The sequence below is a fragment of the Juglans regia genome, chromosome 3 (assembly GCF_001411555.2).
Source record: "Juglans regia cultivar Chandler chromosome 3, Walnut 2.0, whole genome shotgun sequence".
Classification (NCBI taxonomy): domain Eukaryota; kingdom Viridiplantae; phylum Streptophyta; class Magnoliopsida; order Fagales; family Juglandaceae; genus Juglans; species Juglans regia.
Window position 1 is genome coordinate 31771111 of NC_049903.1, and position 20459 is coordinate 31791569.

Consider the following 20459-nt stretch of genomic DNA (forward strand, 5'->3'; position numbering starts at 1 on the left):
ATGCAGGGGGTCCTAGCTAGTTTTGAAAACGATGCATCCTTCAAGATTTGAGGATTTTAAATACTAGCAGTATTGTGAATGATTATCCTATCTAAACTGTCGAGATTGCATATATCGAATAAAAATTCTTTTTAATTAATTTGTTCGTTTGAATTAGATTGTCTGAATAGATATCTCACGATGATTTTACGATTTATATTTTGTATTGTTGTCACTATAAAGTCTCGTCAACCCATCTCATCTCATCACATTTAATTATTATGATTTTTTAACATTTTTATACAAAATATAATAAATAATTTAATTTTTTTAAATTTTAAAATAATAATAATATTAAAAAATAATATTTTAATAATATTTTATTTAATTCATCTAAAATCATCTTATCTCATCTCACTATCCAAACGAATCCTAAAACTTCCGAGCAAACCTCACCTGAGTAATTAGAAAAATATCAGTCCCTCGTGATGATGGATAGCATGAGTAATCAAGCCGCGTGTGGACGAATCATTATTAATAAGAACTTGATCATATTTTTTTGTATGTTTTGTGGGATGTGTGAGTAAAATCTTGATTGCATGTCAATAACCCACGTACGTATATCCCAAATCGTTGATATTATTGAATTTTTTTTTAATAAAAAAATACTTGAATATTTAAAAAAGTCTTTGCATGTTTTTTTTTTTTAAATGAGAGCACTATGAACATGGGTTGCTTGTTAGGGGGAGACTTCTGGGTTTTATAATTAATCATGATGAGGAATTTTGAGCCATATTTCGGGTTAGGATTCTCAGGTTCGGAGAAAATTCTTGATATTTGGTGGGGTCAATCAAGGAGACATTAATGAAACAAGATCCGAGATGGTGGACAGCAAAGGATCAGTGGTATCAATGGTCCAAGATTAGGAGGAAGCCGGCAATTGTGTTGCTATGTGTAGATGTGTATTTGGTTAAAAATGTTAAACGAATGTGTGTTTGGATGTTGAAGTGATTTTAGATTATTTGAGTTTATCTGTGAATAGTAATATTTTGTGAGTCTTATTGAGATGCGTTTAAATGTATGAAGTATGCTGAAATATGTTCAACTTTTTATAAAAAAAAATAAAAATATTTAAGTAGACATATTTGGTGAACATATTTGATAGTTATACTATCATTTTCCCCACATCAAACTTCAAAAAAAAAAGTTAAAAGTAAAAGCATCCTATTGAAAAACAAGACTTGAAAAATAAATAATCTATCGTTTTAAGCTTAGAAAGCTACCTTAACTTATAGAGTAATATTAGAGAGAATTTATTATAGCAGTGCACACTTTGTATTCATTGCATGACTATTTTTAGTTAATTGTTTTCAATATTCATTTAAAGAGATCTATAATCTAAATGATATCACATCATAAATATAAAATAAATATTCATAATAATAACTTCTATTTATATTTATTTTAATTTATAAACACAACCTAATTTGAAATTGCTTTTTTCAATCGACATGAAAACGTCTGATAGAGTACATGCAATTGATGACACATGTTGTTTCTTTTGGAAAAGGGAAAGGCTGAGTTAGCATCCGCCATCTCTCTTCAATCTATTCACCCTTTATTTTCGTATCCGACATAAATCATATGAGCGAGATGACATCAGATTAGATGTTGTAAGGTAAAAAGGGAAGTAACCATATTTAGTTATTTTTCTTTTTCTTTTCCTGACCAATTAATTACCCTGTTTTTCTTTTATTTTTTCACTCGACATACACCAAGTAGGGACCCCCAATCGAAGGTTAAAATGGCAATGCACCCCTACTCAAGTGTACGAGAATAATAATAGCTGTGTACGAGACATCATGTGTCAGCTGTACGTGTATCCATTTCTGCAGAATGGTTCTGGTTCTGGTTCTGGGAATCTTTTGCACCATATATATATGACTGGTCATGTGCATGTAGACCTGATTGGGCCACGTACGTACTTCCATGAAACTTCCCTTATGTTTCCTCGTAAAGGAATTAAGCCACAAGCATGCCAACCTATTAAGTTACGTATGAAAAAGTCCGCTTCGTTTGGTTGATTAATTCTTCTTAATTTATTATTATAATTTTATTATAAAATATAATAAATAATTTAATTTTTTTAAATAATTTAATTTTTTTAAATCTTAAAATAATAATAATATTAAAAAATAATATTCTAACAATATTTTATCATCTCAATTCAATTCAACTCAACTTACTTCAACATCTAAATACAAAACCACGTATGAAAAGACTCGTACATGTTTGGATATAGAAATATTTTTAATTTATTTCATTTTATTATTATAATTTTTATAAATTTTTATATAAAATATAATAAATAATTTAATCTTTTTAAATCTCAAAATAATAATAATATTAAAAAATAATATTTTATTCAACACATCTAAAACTATCTGATCTTATTTTATCTCATTTCATTATCCAAACGAGTATTAATCCATTACTCAAGTCTTATTTGCTTACACAGATGAGATAAAAATTAAAAATTAAATAAAATATTGTTATAATAATATTATTTTTATTTTAAAATCTTTTAAAAAATAAATTATTTTTTATTTAAAAATTTAAAAAAATTATAATGATTAAATAGGATAAAATGAGATTATCCGTAAAAAGGAAGAAACCAAATCTCAATGAATGCGAGTTTCATTACAGATTACAAGTCATAAACTAAACTAGACGAGATTGGAGTAATATTGTTTCGAAGATCTTTTTATTTATATTCTAAGAGCATCGGTAATGGTGTAGCTATTGTCAAGTCTAAAATTTGGCTAGAATCTTAATTTTTAACTATAATATCAATTTTTAACTAGGTGAGTTCATATTGGACTAGCCATTATAAAGTTAAAATAATAATATAATATTATTTTTTTATTTTTTTATTTTTTTATTTTTTTTACAAATACAATTTATATATTTATTAGATCTTCATGCTTTGTAGAAATAATGTGTCTACTCTATCAATCAGTAGAAATAATGTGCATGCCATGCATATTTTATCATTCAAAGAGAAAGGGAATTGATGAAATAATTAAATATTACTTTCCATTATGAATAGTAGCTAGCCATATTTAAAGAGGACTTAAGATTTACTATTTATCAAGTCTTAAGCTTTGGACCATTGGTTAGTCTAATGTAGAGACTTTTTCTCACATCTAACTAAAGTTTAGACTTATATTGATATTTCGTTAGTCCATTATCAATGTTCTAACAGATGTGAAATTAACAACAGTACTTGTCTGTTGGGTGTATCAATAAGCAGCATATAAATAAATTATAAGTCCTAAAACAAAAGACATATATACATACATATATATGTTATGTTAAGAATTGAATGATTAATGTATTTTCGGCGGGGCTGCTTGTGATAATAAATGATATGAGTTAGTATGTAGTGGACAAAGTTGAAAAGTATATGTAGTGATTACTGTTCTTTTGGCACATACATTCATGTGGGTCTGTACCTTTGCTGTCTTCCCTTTTGTCGTGGAATGAATCCCGATCATCGAACTATATTAATAAAAATTCCCTTCCTAATCAAATCATGTACAGCATGTAAGATTGTTATTAATGTATTTCAGAAAACGAATTGATGTGAATCATCAACCAGCTCATCCTAAAACAAAGAAAGAAATCAAATCAATTTATTCTCTTTATGTTTTTTTCTTAAAATAAAAAATAAAAAATAGCTAATTAAAGTATCTTAATCAGTGCTATCAGTACTGACACTATTTTTCTAACCCGTGCCATATGCAACTTCTTTGTCAAGACTAAAAATTTTAGATATAGTTTGCGGAAGGGTATTGATAATAGTCTAGTCATTATCAAGTTTAAAGTTCGGTTAAAATCTTAATTTTTAGTTATAATATTAATTTTTAATTAGGTGAATTCATATTGGACTAACTATTATAAAGTTAAAATAATAATATAATATTATATTTTTTATTTTATTTTTATTTTTTTATTTACAAATACAATTTATATATTTCTTAGATATTTATAATTTGTAGAAATAATGTATCTACTCTATCAATCAGTAGAAATAATGTGTATACCATGCATGTTTTACCATTCAAAGAGAGAAGGAAGTAATAAAATAATTAAATATTACTTTCTATCGTGAATAGTAGCTAGTCAAATTTTGAGAGGACTTAAGATTTATTATTCATCAAGTCTTAAGCTTTAGACCATTGATTAGTTCAATGTGGAGGTTTTTTCTCACATCTAGCTAAAGTTTAGACTTGCATTGGTATTTGGCTAGTCCATTACTAATGTTCTAAGTTACGCATATTTTTTTTTTTAAAGAAATGAAGTTTATTATTAAAAAAATAATTATTTCATGTAGATGTGATATTTATCTTTTTTTTTTTTTTTTTAAAGAGTGTTTTGAACTTGTACATTTTTAAATATCATTTTTCATATATTCATAACATTTGGCAAATATGCTATGCATGCTCATGTCATGATGTTATGGCGATTGGCAGATATGCATACCTATATCATGATGTGTCATGGAAGCCATGAATTAGGCAGCTTAGGTGATCAGGGAACGATTACAGAAAACAAACTTACATCAGTTTTTTAAAAGAAGAGGATGGGAACATGGGAATGAAGATTGAGGACAGAGATACAAACTGCACATGAATTTTTAATCCCATCAATCAAACAGTTTGAGTTAGGCAATTCTTTACACGTGGATGTGCAGAGCTGTCGCATTTTGATGATGATTATGATGATACAAAGATAATTAATGACATTGCTAATTTCCTCCTTTCTCTCTTGTAAAACGACTTTATATCTGATTTTTGTCAGAGTAAGCTCACCTTCCTTTTCTCTAATTTCCTCCACTATCCATCTACCTATTTTATCTATTAATATAATATATTTTTAAAAGTAAATTTAGAGAATATTATAAACATTTTATGTTTTATTTTAATGTTTAAAATATTACGTTTTAATATTATTATTATGTTAGAATTTAAAAAAATTGAATTAAAATTTAAAAAAATTAAATTATTTATTATATTTTGTATGAGAATTTAAAAAATGTGTAATGATGAGATGAGATGAGATGATAATTTTATATCTCATCTCACCCCCAAACCAGTTTATTTTATTTTTATAAGGGTCAGATCAACAGCCTAAAATTTAGCATCGAGGCTAAAAATCACGTTAAAAGATAAAATCAATAAGAGACAAAATAAGTTGATTCAAACTCCTAAAATGAAAGAAATTCAGACTCTTAAAAGGAAAAGACTTCACAAGGTAAGTTGGACCCAATTACTCTAAAGGAATAAACATCTATATAATGAGGAGATCTCCCACAAATCAAACAGACTCTCCACAAGCTATCTACATAAAATATCTCCACAGAAGCTACATACGCCAAACTCCACCACACATAACGATTCCAAATGATCTTCTCTAAATTCTTCCATGGTATTGAACGATATGTAAAGTCAAGAGAGATTGTAAAAGCATCCATTATAGTGAATTTCGCCCTCAAACAACTCGTGGATGTATGCATTATGTTGAATCACATAAATTCATGTATCTCTCTATACTTATAATTATTTAGCTTATTTATTACATATTTTATAGATGAACACGAAAAACACCGTATCGAAACCTGAATCATCTCGTGGTCCAAGGATGATTCTTTCCTTCCTTTCGGTCTGTTGTGCAAATTAAGACATTAACACTTGGTGACATATGTGAGATTGACTAATCTTCTGCACCAGAATTGGGAGAAGTATATTCACTGACTTACGAGGGATCATCTACACAAGTTCATATAAGTTTTTCCACTTTTTACCTTTTATTTTTATTTTACTAACACCTGCAAAAATGAAGAAAAATACTCTAGGGGCATATGAAAGATGCATGGTTCGTATTGTACCCGTAAGGAACGAGTTATGCACGTGACACAAATTGTGCACGCAACGCAATCACTATGCATGGCACGCATAGTGGGCATGACGGGAACACACCACTTTGCACCCAGTTGCCTTAGTTGGCGGGCATGAGGGCCCAACACTTCCTCTGCCCGGTGAAGGGAAAGGCTGGCAACCCAGTCGAAGAACCGAACGAAGTCGTTAGGAGTTTTCCCACATGCTTCTTGCCGCTACAAGCTCGAAAACAACCTGGAAAGTCCTCGCCAGCAATCCGTGAGCTAAGTGAAGCTATCGACTACCACCACATGGCTATCGACGCTTTCTGTCATGAACGATATGCTACCGACCATGGAGGCTTTGTTTGTTGCCATTCCTCGCCACCACCATTGATATTCGACACGGGAGCAGCTCAAAGCCTCTCCATTGCGGCGAGAATGCCTCCTACCATCAACCTCAACCTAGATGTACACACCCCTATGACATTGCGAGGTGATCGGCATGCACATCATCAATCCACCAGCTTTTTTCGCGAACACCACTACGTCCCCGACGCTGTAGAGAGCTTGAACACATTGCACCCAAAGATCAAGCTTGTGCAAAGTTCGACCGTAAAAGCCTCCTCCGTAGCCCCACCTATCGTGGCACTCCTAAACCCAAAAGTCACCGACAAGCTCGACCACTGGAAGCTAACCGAGGCACAGTTTGGCCCCACCATGTACGTGCAACCAAAGCCAGCCAACGGCCAAGGCCTTACCAGCGTAGCAAGATGCAACCTAGAGTCTCACAACGCATGGTCTAAGCACAACCATCACCCTTGATGGCCAGAAAAGGGCGGTAGGAGTCCTCCCACAAGGTCCTCGCCATGTAGGAGTCCTCGTCAAGTCCAAGTGTCGCGGCCCCACAAGATCAACGATAGTTTCTATCGCTAATGCATCGATACTCAACCACCATAGAGCTCCTCTCCATCTCCACTACCTACGACAACACCCCTCCACTGCAGCAAGCCCCCTCTTGCTTTGAAGCTCGCCCAGCCATTGAATGATAGATAGAGACTGTAGTTTTTAGTTTCTGTTGCTAGTGGGCTTCTGCGAACGCCCACGCCCACCTCTCCTCACCACTCTTGTGGCAGGCAACAAACACGTAGCACCCCCAGTGGGCAACAAGCATGATCTAGTACAACATCTCGCTGCCCCATGGCGACCAAGGTTTCACGCCATAAGAGTTCTCCGCTTGCGATCTACAAGGGAACCTCCTCGCCACTCACACCAGTGCTCGCCACATAAGCACCTCACCACTATTTGCCATGAAACTTCCTTACATCCTCACCCAAGCTGCCACGGAAGATGGCGGGAGGACATCTTGCCAGCCTCACCAGAGCAGCTCACACAACCCTTGGCGGTGGACGACCACTCCAAGGTGGGCAACTGACTGTAGTAGGAAAGATGGCGGTACACTTTGATTGCTAACTATAATCAATTGGGAGTGATGATTCACACAAGGAAATTAAAAAAAAAAAAGGAGAGAGAGAGAGAGAGAGAGAGAATCATTCAAAAACACAATCTCAATTGCTACAATAGACAGACAACTTCCCTATTCAAAAATTATTCATCAGCGAACAATTCCAATAAGGAAAAATGGAAAGTAGGGGCAACAATTTCTCTGGTTTGTCTCTATTAAACATGTTATTTGAATTTCATTTTTCTATTAACAAATTTGGTTTTTGGAGATTTTCCCTATCGAAACTCCTCGAGATTCTACAAAAATCCGAGTGGCTACGCGCTTGGAAAATATATTTCGTGGGAAATCGCCAGTGTGATACAGAACACCGGCTGCAAAGCCCCTCCCAAGCGCTGCGTAAACATCTTAATTTGTTTGTATCATAATAGACCGCTTGGTATCGTGAGTATCCCGGGCCTTCATCAATGCTAAAGCATGGCTTCGCACGGGGCATCGCCCATGTGTCACAAACCTGAACCATTCCACCACATTCTAGAGGAATGGTTCAAGTTTACAAATCTCAAACTTGTAATTTGTATTACATTAATCTATTTAGTTTTTGATGAAAACCTCTCAAGACGATCAAACTCAACCTCCCGCCACAACGGTGCGGTCAAGCATTCCCCCAAACATCAATGACGACTACAAGTACTCGTGGTGCCAAGGAAAAAAAGGGCGTGAAGGTCAACAGACCATGCGACCCTTAAACACCAGTGATAAGTACAAAGACTCGCGGTGCCAAAGAAAAAGGGCATGGAGGCCAACAGACCACGCGATCCTTAAACACCAATGAGGAGTACAAAGACTAGTCGTGCCAAGAAAAAAGGGCTTGAATGTCAACAGATCACACGACCCTTAAACACCAATGACGAGTACAAAAACTTGCAGTGCCAAAAAAAAGGACGCATAGGTAAACAAACCAAGCGACCCTTAAACACCAATGATGAGTCAAAAGACTCTTGGTACCTATGAAAAAAGGCGCGGAGATCAAGAGACCATGTGACCCTTAAACACCAATGACGAGTCCAAAGACTCGCGGTGCCCAAGAAAAAAGGAAAGGTCAGGGACCGCCCGACCCCACTCGTCTCTCATCGAGGGTCAACAGGCAGGACAAGCTATCAAACTGCTAGACCTCCCTCGTGACGAGCCAACTGGCAGGAAAGGTCAAGGACCGCCCAACCTCTCTCACATGAACAGAAATACAAGCACACCATCTTTTCTATCAAACTCTGAGTGTTTATGCTCGCGTCACAACCGCCACCAGCGGGTTACTTTCGGGAATGAGCCACCGAGCTCTACAACCACATCGCGTGGGTTTCATTCGGGAACAAGTCGACGGGCTTGGCAACCGCCTAGTTTGGACTCAGGGAGTCGATGGGTTTTCTAACCATTTAAGCGAGAGTTACTACCAACAAACAACAAAATGAAAATACTAACAACAATTTACACCAAGAGGTAGAAAATTTACTACTACCAACAAAAGCAAAAACGATAACAAAAATACACACAAAAAATAATCATAGAAATATGCACTCTTCGCCGACAATAAACAACTCTCATAGCAAACATTTACACAAATAAACAAACTCGAAATTGAGCTCCGTGCTTGCACCTAATATGGTCGAGTATATCTTTCGTCTATCTCTCCAAGCTGAGCTCCTCACCATTTAGCACAAAACAAACAGAAAACCAGGGATCAAACAAGAAACCAGTGACCAATTTTCAAAATTTATTCTGTAGATTATTGACTTGAATATTCTCAAGGCCTTTTTGTCCTGCAAATTGCTCTTAAGAATCGTGGACATTTGTAAAAGTCAAATCAGCAATGTATAATTTAGCATCGAGATAAGTCCGAAAATCAAGTTAAGAGATAAAACCAATAAGAGATAGGATAAGTTGACTCAGACTCCTAAAAGGAAAGAGATTCAGACTCTTAAAAGGAAAATGTTTCACAATGTAAGTTGGACTCAATCACTCCAAGAAAATAAACCTCTATATAATGAGGAGATTCCCCACAAATCAAACAGACTCTCCACAAGCTCTCTATACAAAATATCTTCACAAAACCTCCATACGCCAAACTCCATCACACATAGCGACTCCAAATGATCTCTCTTAAATTCCTCAATTGTATTGAGCGATATATGAGACAATGAAAGATTGTAAAATCGCCCATTATAATGGATTTTTCCCCAAACAACTCGTGGACTTAGACATTATGTCAAATCACGTAAATCTCTGTGTATCTCTATATTTATTACCTATTTTATGGATGAACGGGAATAACACTATATCGAAGTCTGAATCATCTCATGGGCATGAGATGATTCTTTCCTCCATTCCAATATATTGTGCAAATTAAGACATTAACAGTTTCCTTCAATGTCGAAAAAGACAAATCTACAATTTTTCAGTGGTTCTCGAGATACACGCGCAGCACAAAAAGACTTACAGGCCGCAAATCGTTCTGAGGATAGTGGCAGTTTTGCAAAAATCATAGCGCGTGGTCCTCACACATCGCTCACAACTGCATATGGTCCTCACGTGTCACCCATTTTGGTAACTTTTCTCGCCACACGAGCTGAATCACCGGAATCGCCATAATCAAATCTTTCAGATCTGACTTTTGTGGCTAAAAAAAGACAAGCGTGTTGTCTTTACATGCCATCACAGATTCTGAAGTCTACCGGGGTTGGTTCAAACTGTAATCCGTCATTTATTACATCTATCTTACAGTTTTCCTTATTGTTTAGTTAAAATTGTTTAGTAAAAAAAAAAAAAATGAGTTCATCTCTTAAACGTTTGTCTATAGAGGTTAAGTCATCTCTTCTATGATGGGTGAGATTGAGTCTCTGTTTTGGCATAGTGCTGTCTCTTGAACATTTGTCTGTGGAGAGTATCAGCAGTAGTGAAGATCATACCAGTCACAAAATGAAAATAATGTACTAGAGGAGCTCCAAATGCACTAATTTGTTTATGAGATAATGGTTAGTATGGAGATATCCGTATCCGGTCATGGATGTAAGTTTATCTGATGAATGAGTGATGACAGTTTCCCTTAAAAAAATAAAATATAAAGGTAATTATTTTAGAATTAGTTAATATAATAATGTCACCTTTTATTTTTATTTTTTTAATTTCAAATCTTCTAATCTGTTTTGAATTTGAATTTTAAATTTTATACAATTGCATTTCATAGTTGTGTTTGTCTCTAATAATAAAGAAAAAAATATATTCATCATCTATTTTCTCATCATTCCATTATGTGGTGATAGGTTCACAAATGAAATATAATAAATAATCTCTAACCATCTGATGACACATCATAAAATGATGATAATTGAAATGATGAGTATCATTATTACAAACTTCAAAATAATAATAATAACAGCTCAATAAAATAAAATCATACAAAATATTTTTTAAAAAAGAAAAAAAAAAGAAAGAGACTATAAGAAGAAAGAGACTATTCAAATTTGAAGGTCGGACCAATGTTTTTATTCAAAATAGAAGCAGAACCATTTCCCGTGCTAGAGCAGTAACCGGCACGGGAAAGGGTTATGCTTCGTATCGGTTAAAATTTCGGGTGTACCGGTTGTTTTGGCCGATATGAATATTTCGGCCGGTACATGGGCTGACAACTGTTTAGAGTGTTGGACATGTTTGTAATTAAACAGAATGTGAGGGACATTTTCCCATTTTGTTGTTGGCATCACAGAGGAATCAAAGACCAATTGTCATTTTAATACTATTTTTGTTTTTGTAATTCTCTGAGTTCTCTCTCCAAATTGCGTATAAGTACATACATTATTAATATATTATTGACAATCAATGATGGAGACACATTGAGGAGGCTTCAACGATGTATGAGAGGATTATCGTTCGATTGCTCCGTTGAATTTGGGTGGCCACGAATATGTTAAGCAAACTAAATACTAGGGAAGCCCACTCTACTCTCTCGTCATTTTCAACAAATTGCTAGCCATTTTCGTCAACCCACTATAAGGCTTTTAACCGCCCATATTAAAACAAATATTTTAATAATAAATTTCACATTTTCTTTGAAAAGAAATAAGCAAGACTTATATATTTTAAGATTATATATAATATTACTCTTATATTAAACAAACTTAACTTAAGAATGACTAAATTCTTAAGCAAAATTTAGCTAATACAAGATTTTTTAACTTTTAGTTCTTTGACTATTCATTTAAAAAGTTAAACTCTATATTGGATTAACAATCTTACTCTATATAATAATATTAATAATAATAATAATAATAATAATTTATTTCTAATTTTTAAATGCATATATTTTTATTGGTTTTGTTTATACATTTTTTTTTTTAATCTTCACTTTCATAATTTCCAACAATTCATACATCAAAATATTTAAAATCTGTTTAACAACCTATATTAACTTCATTGTCAAACATGAAGTATCAAAATATATAGAAAATCAACTTTATGCTTATATCCAACAACCTAAAAATCAAAACATATAAAAAACCTAAAAATTGTGAAAAAACGTGCTGTGAAAATGTTACCGTTTGGCTCGAGGGAGTGGAAAAATAATATTAAAAATTTAGATGGCTAAGTTACTGTTATTTACATATATGGACATCTACTACGACTGATAACTCAAATGACTTTATACCAATTTTTTCACGTATTGGGCAAGTTTTAGATAGTACGGCCATATAGCAAAGCTAATGCTAGTCCTCAATAGATAAATTATTATTAGAGTAATATTACATGTAATTATAGAGTACGTAAGTATTGCGTATTTATTTTATAAAAAAGTGAGATCTACTATTAAATTTTATTTTTATGTGAATCTCATATTTATTTATTTTTAAAATAATTACATGATATTTGTGTACTCACAATTACAACTATCATTTCTCTTTATTAATATAATGATCGATTGCATTAATCAAAGTCAATTAAAAAAAAAAACGAAAGGCATGCCGAGGGCTCTCCTCCCTATCCGTAAATTGTAACTAAATCCGGCTTAATCATTTCATTTTCTTCTTAAAAAATCATTTCATTTTCCATTAATTATTCTTGCCTTTTTTGGATATTAGAATTTTGGAATTTTGGAATTTTCTATTTCAATTGATATCATATATATAATGCGTGCAATGAATGAAATATATAATTCATCATGTCTATCTCTTTTAATATTTGTTGCAAGAGCCATTCTACTCATCATCTCTATATATTACACTTAATTTTTTATTCTTGCTAAATTAAAAAAAAAAATCTATTCATCATCTATACATGATACAACATACATATATATAAAAAATATCATGTGTGGTATGTGATGTAAGGATGAAAAGTAGAATTTTTCATTATGCATCTAGACTCTATACACGTGCACAGACATTATATATCAGTTTGTTCCAGTGGAACCTAACTAAAATGAGTTCTTTATTTCTTATCTATACATAATATATAGTATTAATATATTAACTTAAACTTACTCTTATGCTAGTTCAAAAAAAAAAAAAATTTACTCATGCATAAATATATAATGTACTGATATATTATAACAAAGTTATATAGTATTGTGCTATATCTTGTATAATATGTATAAACCGAATTGAATTGACTAAAATTGAAGTGTTATAGGGTTGTAAGAGGACCGGACCGGATCGAAAAAATTGACCAGATCGATAGTCTTATTTGTCAATCTAAGAGTGTATATTTTTAGACCGGATTAGGTCGAGACCGACTGAATGTAGATATATATTTTTCTATATTTTTTTTATATATAATATATTATTTTATATAGTAATTATATAAGTTAATTATGTAATTTTTATCTAAGAAATCGTCATTGACTATATATATAATGAAATTATTTAATATTTATTAATTATATATAAAATGTCAAAGATATCACTTAATTTTATTAATCATATATATACAATGAAAAAGTATTCATGGATCTAATTGGACCGAATGGACTGACTGATTCAATAGATAATGATCCGGCTTAACAAAAATGATGAATTGAAATTTTGATCAGTGGCTCTTCCGAACCGAACTGACCGGACTATAAGTAGATCAAACCGACTGAACGAACCGAACCAATTTAATCCACCGGTAAAAGAGAGATGCCGTCCTCTGAAATGTATGACCCGACATTACAGACAAGCAAGTACCAATGAGGAGAGAACATCTGCTTTTTCCTCGTTTTCTCGGTTCAATTTTCGAATATATAATTAATGAAAAAACAAAAAACAATAATAATTAATAATAAAAAGAAAATATGCTTTTGTGAGGGAGTCATTCTGTGTCCGTCTGTCACTGTCGTCTTTCGTTGTAATAGCGCATATGATGTTGGGAGGGAGTGCTGGCGTAGCGCCATCTTTCAATTTTCTCCCTTGTTATAAAAAAGTCCCTCTTTTTGCCCCCTTCTCTCAACTGTCTCTCCGTGTTCAACTCGCGTGCCCGAGCAGTCAGCCAGAGAGAGAGAGAGAGAGGGTCCCTTTTTCTTTTATCTTTCTTCGATTTTGTATTCAATCTAATAAACTTGCTGGGTCTAAAGCCACCAATTTGAAGTCCCAAAGCCCTTTCATTTCTTCTTCATCGTCATCGTTTTATTTTTCTAATCGGATCTCAATCTCCATATCGTTGTTTGATCCTTTGAATATCGCTGTTTTTTCCGGTTGTTGGGTTTTTTTTTCTCTTGAGGTTTACGTCGTTCAGGAAGCGGGATTGGGCGAGACTCTATTGAGGATTTTGCGGTGATGAATGATGTTGACCTCATTGGTTTGGTCGTGAAGTAGTATGGAAGTGGTTGTTGCACACCAAAACGATGACGCTTTACATTGGTCGCGAGGCTTCCAAGGTTGGTTAATGGTTACCCACTTACCATCCCTTTATTCGGTAGTGTCTTTTGCGAAATTATGCAATTTTTTGGATTCCTTTTTATTGGTTTGATTCGTTACTGTTTGGGGATGCGAAGCTATGGAAAAGAGTTTGCGCAGAGACGTCGACAGAGATCAATCTTCTTTTAGAGAACTGGAAATACCTTCTCGCCGGTCTCCTTTTTCAGGTTCTCTATTTTGGTGGATTATCCCAGTTTCAATTTCACAGACATATATTCATTTTTCTAAAATAACATGTTAGATTTTTTTTGAAAAAAATCCTTAACCTTTGAAACTCATTTTCACTGTTTTACTCTTGACTGAAATAATTTGGAGTATATTGTGCACTTTTCTTGAAATGCAGGAATCGATTTGGTCATGTTGTTGGGTTTCTTTCAGATATGTTTGCTCCGATTCATTTTTGGGGAAGTTTAAACTTGCGTTTTGTGTCTATTTCTTTGTTTGTGAACGAAGGAGAAGTTCTTTGCAATCTAGCATAATTTTCATTCAACAAGATCCGTGAAGCCCCTTTTAAATGTTTTTAGTTATTATTATTATTATTATTACTACTACTACTGTTTGCTTTTGACTTTTCATCGGTTCTTAGCTAGGATGTTTGAATACGGTAGTCTTGTTGCCATGTCTTCCTTCTTACAGCTAAGTTCTTCATCATAGCATCCCATTGTGTTTTTGGATGTTATTAGAAGTACAGATACTGCATTTATATACTTATAAATAAAAAAGGTAAATAAAAAAGGATCCTACCTTTATACGGTTGAAATTTTCTCTCAAGTTCGTGTTTGCTGCGATTAATTTTTTGCCGTCTTCTTTTCTTACATATGTCTAAGAAATCACAAGCATACTTCTGTCTACAGTATGTACATGGTCTGGCTGCCCGAGGAGTTCATTATCTTCATCAACCCGGGCCATTACTTCAGGATGTTGGGTTCTTTCTTCTTTCGGTCTGTATTAATTTATTCTTTTTTCCGTTTCTGTGGAATGTACTTATTATAGGATTTTTTCTTATTTTTAATCTTTTCGTGAAAATAGGAGCTTGGGCAAGACAAAGCATACATCAGTGAGACTCTGTTCACCGTCATTTTTATATCTTTTATCTTGGTAAGTTTCTTCCCCATTGCATTTTCTATCTTGCTTATATTTTCTTTGGCAGTTTGCATCTTTCACCATTATGTTTTCCCGTTTGAAGAGCCGCATCTTTGTATAGATTCAAACTGCTCTCCATTTCTTGCTGCCTCTTGTATCCACATTGATAGATCATAGAAGTCAATGTCAATAAATTTAAGCTTGATGCTCAGTGAAACTTGCCTATCTCTTGCACTTAACTGTACAATCTACATTGTTCTGGCTCCATGAGTGTATTGATTGTCCATCAAGTTCTTTGTTATCTGGGATTTGGACAAACTTGGATTGGAGCAACATGTATTATATTCCGGCATGGAGATAAGGTGCGTGAGGGGTGGCTTGCAAAGAAATTACCTGCTAAATTAGTGGTCGGGCAAGTGATTTTATTCTAAAGGAATGAAGTTCTTGTTCTGAGGTTTCTAAAGCAATTATTTTTTTATAAGATGCCTACAAATTATTTGAGTACTATTTTTTTAGTCTATAGAGGAGATTCTTTAGCCATGAGCTGTCTGATGCCTCAATTCTGAGTGCTAGTAAAAATAAGACTTCATTTCATTAACCTGCTCTATAAATTGTGATCATATGGTTGTTTTCATTCACCATATCTGATGTCTCTTGTTTGTTTCCTTTTTGAGTTTTGATTTTGCAGGACCCTTTTACTCTGAAAAGTATATTTACTATTTCTTGTTAATGCATATGTTGTATTGCAGTGGAGCTTTCATCCATTCATCTTGAAGGGCAAAAAGATCTACACAGTTTTAGTTTGGTGCAGGGTTCTAGCATTCTTAGTTGTAAGTGACAATTATCTTTTGCATGTCATTTTGGGCTGTCCATGTTTTGAGAATCCCTTTTGTCTTGAACTGATGCTGACTTATGGCAAAATTATGGTATCTGAGTTTCGTGTTAGACAATCTAGTGGTTGTTTCAAATTTTTAAAGGCTGCCTCCTACCACTCCGTAATGTGTATTGTTTGGCAAAAGGAGTTGTGATAGGTGCTCGCCTTGGAGAGTATGCTATTACGTTATTGATCTTTGATTGATTGATAACCATCTACTTTCTTTTATCCATTTGTTTACAACAATTTGTATCTTTTAGAAGCAAACTTTCTTTTAGAAAAGTTCGATTAGGTATTATTTGTACTTAACAGTACTAATTAATAGCATCATGCATGCTTTCATGCCTTTGTGTAGCTCTAAAACCTTGCTTAATAAACTGAATGATAAGTTAATACAACTTGTGTTGTAGCTGTAACAAACCAACCTTTAGTGATTTTTTCATTCTGTTGTTCTGCATGTTATAATAAAGAAACCAACCTGTTATAATAAAGAAAGAGTGAATCAAACTCTTGCCTTGATGAATCGAAACTTGTCTCTTTTAGTGATTTTTTCATTCTGTTGTTCTGCATGATTTAATTGCTGGGTTGGGTTGGGTTGTGATGGGTGTGTCAACTCTGGGATTTATATTGGAAAGATATCATGAATGGAAGTGACATCCCAAGTTTTCTGATAGTTTGTTGTGTAATTATTCACTGCAGGCTTCTCAAATTCTGCGGATCATCACATTCTATTCTACCCAGCTTCCTGGTCCAAACTATCATTGTCGTGAGGTAGCCTCCTTGGTGGTTTTTATGATTTTTCCGTGTGGCCTGATGTTGCAGAAAGTAACTGTTTATGTCGAACATTTTTATAATTTTTTTTACCAAATAACCTCCTGTTGTATTATGAAGGGTTCAAAACTTGCTAGGCTGCCTCATCCTGATGGAGTACTTGAAGTCCTCTTGATTAACTGTGAGTGCCTCTTGTATTACTGAAGTGCTTTGGTTTATTGGCAGGAGATATTTCAAATTTGGCTCATTTTGGTTTTTGAATATGTAGTTCCTCGGGGCATAGTTTACGGTTGTGGCGATTTGATTTTTTCATCGCACATGATTTTTACTCTAGTCTTTGTGCGAACATACCAGAAATATGGCATGCGAAGGTAAAGTATGCTTGTAGATACTTCTAAATCAAGGTTGACTTCCAAGCTGGCTGATCATACCAAAGGCTGCCTTACTAGGTGGTTTTGACTGATCTTAAATTGTCATTATGCATCACTGCAGGTGGATAAAACAGTTTATTTGGTTTCTTGCTGTGGTCCAGAGTTTTTTGATTGTAGCATCCCGCAAACATTACACGGTTGATGTTGTTGTTGCATGGTACAGTTTACTTTGCTCTTTTTAGATTTTTTTTGTAGTTTCTGAATGAATTTCTTTTTTCAATTTATTAGTAGCCCACCAAATGGTTCCTGTGCAGGTATACTGTTAATTTGGTGGTGTTCTTTATAGACAAGAAATTGCCAGGTTAGGATGTTTGACTCAGTTATTGCTACAATTTTTTATTGGGTTTGAACAATTGCATTAACTGATGCTATTACTCCAGAAATGCCTGATCGTACTGGAGCAACATCATTATTGTTACCCCTGAACATCAAGGACAAGGATAGCAGGACCAAAGAAGATAATCATAAGCTCTTGAATGGAAACTCAGGAGACCCTGCAGATAGGGTATAGTGAATCTGTTAGTTTTATCTGTTCTCATGATGAAAATATTTTTGCATTTGACCGTGACTTGGATTAGCATTACATGCTTTCTAGAGGTTGAGAACTCAACTCAATGGCAAGACTTTGGAAGATGGAAACACGGGCCATCTTGACGCTGCAATGAATGGAAGTGTATAGATAGTAGAGAAGCTGAAGCTGAAGCTGCTGCAAGGACAGGAGCTACTACTACAAGGACTGCTGGTTAGATTATCATGCTCTGTAAGGAGCCTAGTTGATCGTCTGGTGGGCTGTAATTCCAATGTTACTGGTAACTAAATTTCTATTCCAGCGGAAACGGGATTTGGCTTGTGGTTTTTGCTTCCATTTATGTTCTAGTTAACATAATTTAATATCAGCATCGGCTTGTACCTTTTGAATTTTCCATGTGTCTTGTAGTTCGATTATATTTCTACCATGCAAATGTTATCCTCTTTTGTTTTTATGGTGAATTACCCATCCTCACAATCTTTTAAGCGTATTTGGAGGCAAAGGCTGTTGTCTCTTGGGAGTGACCAGTATTTATTCTGTGATGCAAAAGCAGAACCTTGGGACTACGATTCTTATTTCTTTGATTCATCCCCTTGCCACTGGACCTTAATTTCTACTTTAGAAGAGTTGGGTACCACTTTGTTAGAGGGGTCGGTTGTTTATACCGTCTGTTGTTTTGGTTTTGGGAATTGAAACGGTCGAGCCGCAAAAGAAATCCAATCGTTCCTCATGTTTTTTTTTTCTTTTTTAATTCTCCTAATCAAGGTTGGATAAACAAGAGTACAAGAGGAGGAGGAGGAGGAGGAGTGAGCACCTAACATAAACCCGATGTTGGGAGACGCATTGCAGACGTAAAACAAGAAAAGGGGCAACTGCAGTGTAGTTTGCACATAGTCCAACTGGTAAGATTATTTAAATTTGGTATAAGATTTCATTCGAGGAAGGGGCATGCCAATTGTTTGGTGTTGTCAAAGTTGAAAATATAGCTTAGGATCGGCCGATCCAGATCAATGGGACTCGTCAAAGAAAGTCGATTCATAGAACACATTAGAGATCCGGATATGCGGCGACATATGAGTCTTACGCTTAATTTGGGTGGCTCATAAGACTTGCGCATTGACATTTTGAATGGATCTTGAAGATATCTAGTGCGCATCAGAGGGATCAAACATGATTGGACATGGTGAAAATGAAAGAAAAAAAAGAAACCAAGAAAAAGATAGTTTGCAAAAAAGGACAAGTAAGAGGAGAGATGGAGGAAGAGGAGGAGAAGAGTGGAGTTAAAGGAAGGGAAAGGTGTATGGAATTTGGAGAAAATGAGAAGAAAAAATGTGAGAGAGAGAGAGAGAGAGAGAGAGGCAATGAGCATGTGCTCAAAGTTGGAGGTTGGAAATCCCAGTCTTGTTGCAAATGTTGACTAGGTGGACACGAGGATGCACATGACTCTTTACATATTTATATGGCTCAGACATGTGCCGATGTTGCATTCTAAGTTATGAAGTAAATGCTTCCTGTCTGTTGGCCCCCATACCCCACCCTCCTGTCCATATTTTGCTCTGCTCTGTATCTGTTCGCACACTTACTTGGGTAGGCACTACTAGGCAATGTGTTCATTTAAAACGAGTGTCCGCGACCGCTCCTTGCCTCACTTATCTTCTGTTTACCACGTTTGACACTCCTCACAACTCTGTACTGCATGAAATGCCTCTTTTTCTGCTCAGCTACTCACATTCACGTTCGTCCATAAAGTAAATCTCTTTTGTGGCAATATTATAAATGTGGAGTCCACGTTGTGTGATGGACAAGTTCTTGAACGAAAAAACCCCTTACGTCCGTAACCCTGATTCCATATTTCGTTCCCCTCCCAAGCTGCTACAAGTGGGAAATGCTTAGTTTCTGTTAATATTATTTTTGGTATTGATTGTGTGATTTTCTTTGATGCAAGTCTCATCACACTTTAATATTGCTGAGGTAGAACTTGCTTAATGTTCCCCTTCAAATCCCCTGGCCTGTTGGATTCAGTGCAAGTTTCTTTCAAGATCACTAAGATATAGTAGGGATGTTAGCATTATTTAAATTAATGGACCTACATAGATTAAGAATTTCACATTGTATAATTGCCTAATATAAAGTTTGGATAATGTTTGTAAGACCCAATAAATGTGATCAATAAAGTGACATAACTGGACCAACACATCTTGAAGACCATGATTTGGTCAGGTCATGAGCATAAAGTGGTACCGGCCCAATTCATGTGTAGAGACCCATTAATGACCTATGTAATTCCATTATTTTATGATGGGCAAAACTGAAATTCTGAATGTTATATAAGGTCATGATCCTCACTCCAAATTCACTTTTTACACTACACATTCCATCATTGTGAGTTTTTTAGAAAGTAAATATTGGACTTGGAAGATCATACTGTTGTACTCTTCTCTCCAATGG

At 34.5% G+C, this 20459-nt stretch overlaps 1 protein-coding gene across 3 annotated transcripts; it reads left to right on the forward strand.

Moving 5' to 3' along the window:
- Positions 1–13797: 13797 nt before the first annotated feature.
- On the forward strand, positions 13798–18438 carry LOC109010716 (phosphatidylinositol:ceramide inositolphosphotransferase 1-like). Of its 3 annotated transcripts, none has more exons than XM_018991616.2 (12): positions 13798–14283; positions 14401–14490; positions 15178–15264; positions 15353–15421; positions 16156–16236; positions 16980–17051; positions 17172–17232; positions 17320–17422; positions 17544–17639; positions 17737–17783; positions 17863–17987; positions 18061–18438. In XM_018991616.2, exons 1-12 carry the CDS (start codon positions 14251–14253, stop codon positions 18082–18084), a joined length of 888 nt encoding a protein of 295 aa, XP_018847161.2. In that variant the 5' UTR covers positions 13798–14250; the 3' UTR covers positions 18085–18438. The 3 variants fall into 3 exon arrangements, with proteins under 3 accessions (XP_018847161.2, XP_035544130.1, XP_018847160.2); XM_035688237.1 differs by having other exon boundaries at positions 13799–14283; positions 14667–15264; positions 18078–18438; XM_018991615.2 differs by having other exon boundaries at positions 13801–14283; positions 18078–18438.
- The last annotated feature ends 2021 nt before the right edge of the window (positions 18439–20459 follow it).

Excerpts from the sequence above, each read along its gene's own strand:
- LOC109010716 (XM_018991615.2), top strand. The coding sequence starts at position 14,251 with ATGACGCTTTACATTGGTCGCGAGGCTTCCAAG. Across the intron at positions 14,284-14,400 it reads TTGGTCGCGAGGCTTCCAAG|CTATGGAAAAGAGTTTGCGC; the intron begins GTTGGTTAATGG and ends GGGGATGCGAAG. Across the intron at positions 14,491-15,177 it reads TCGCCGGTCTCCTTTTTCAG|TATGTACATGGTCTGGCTGC; the intron begins GTTCTCTATTTT and ends TTCTGTCTACAG.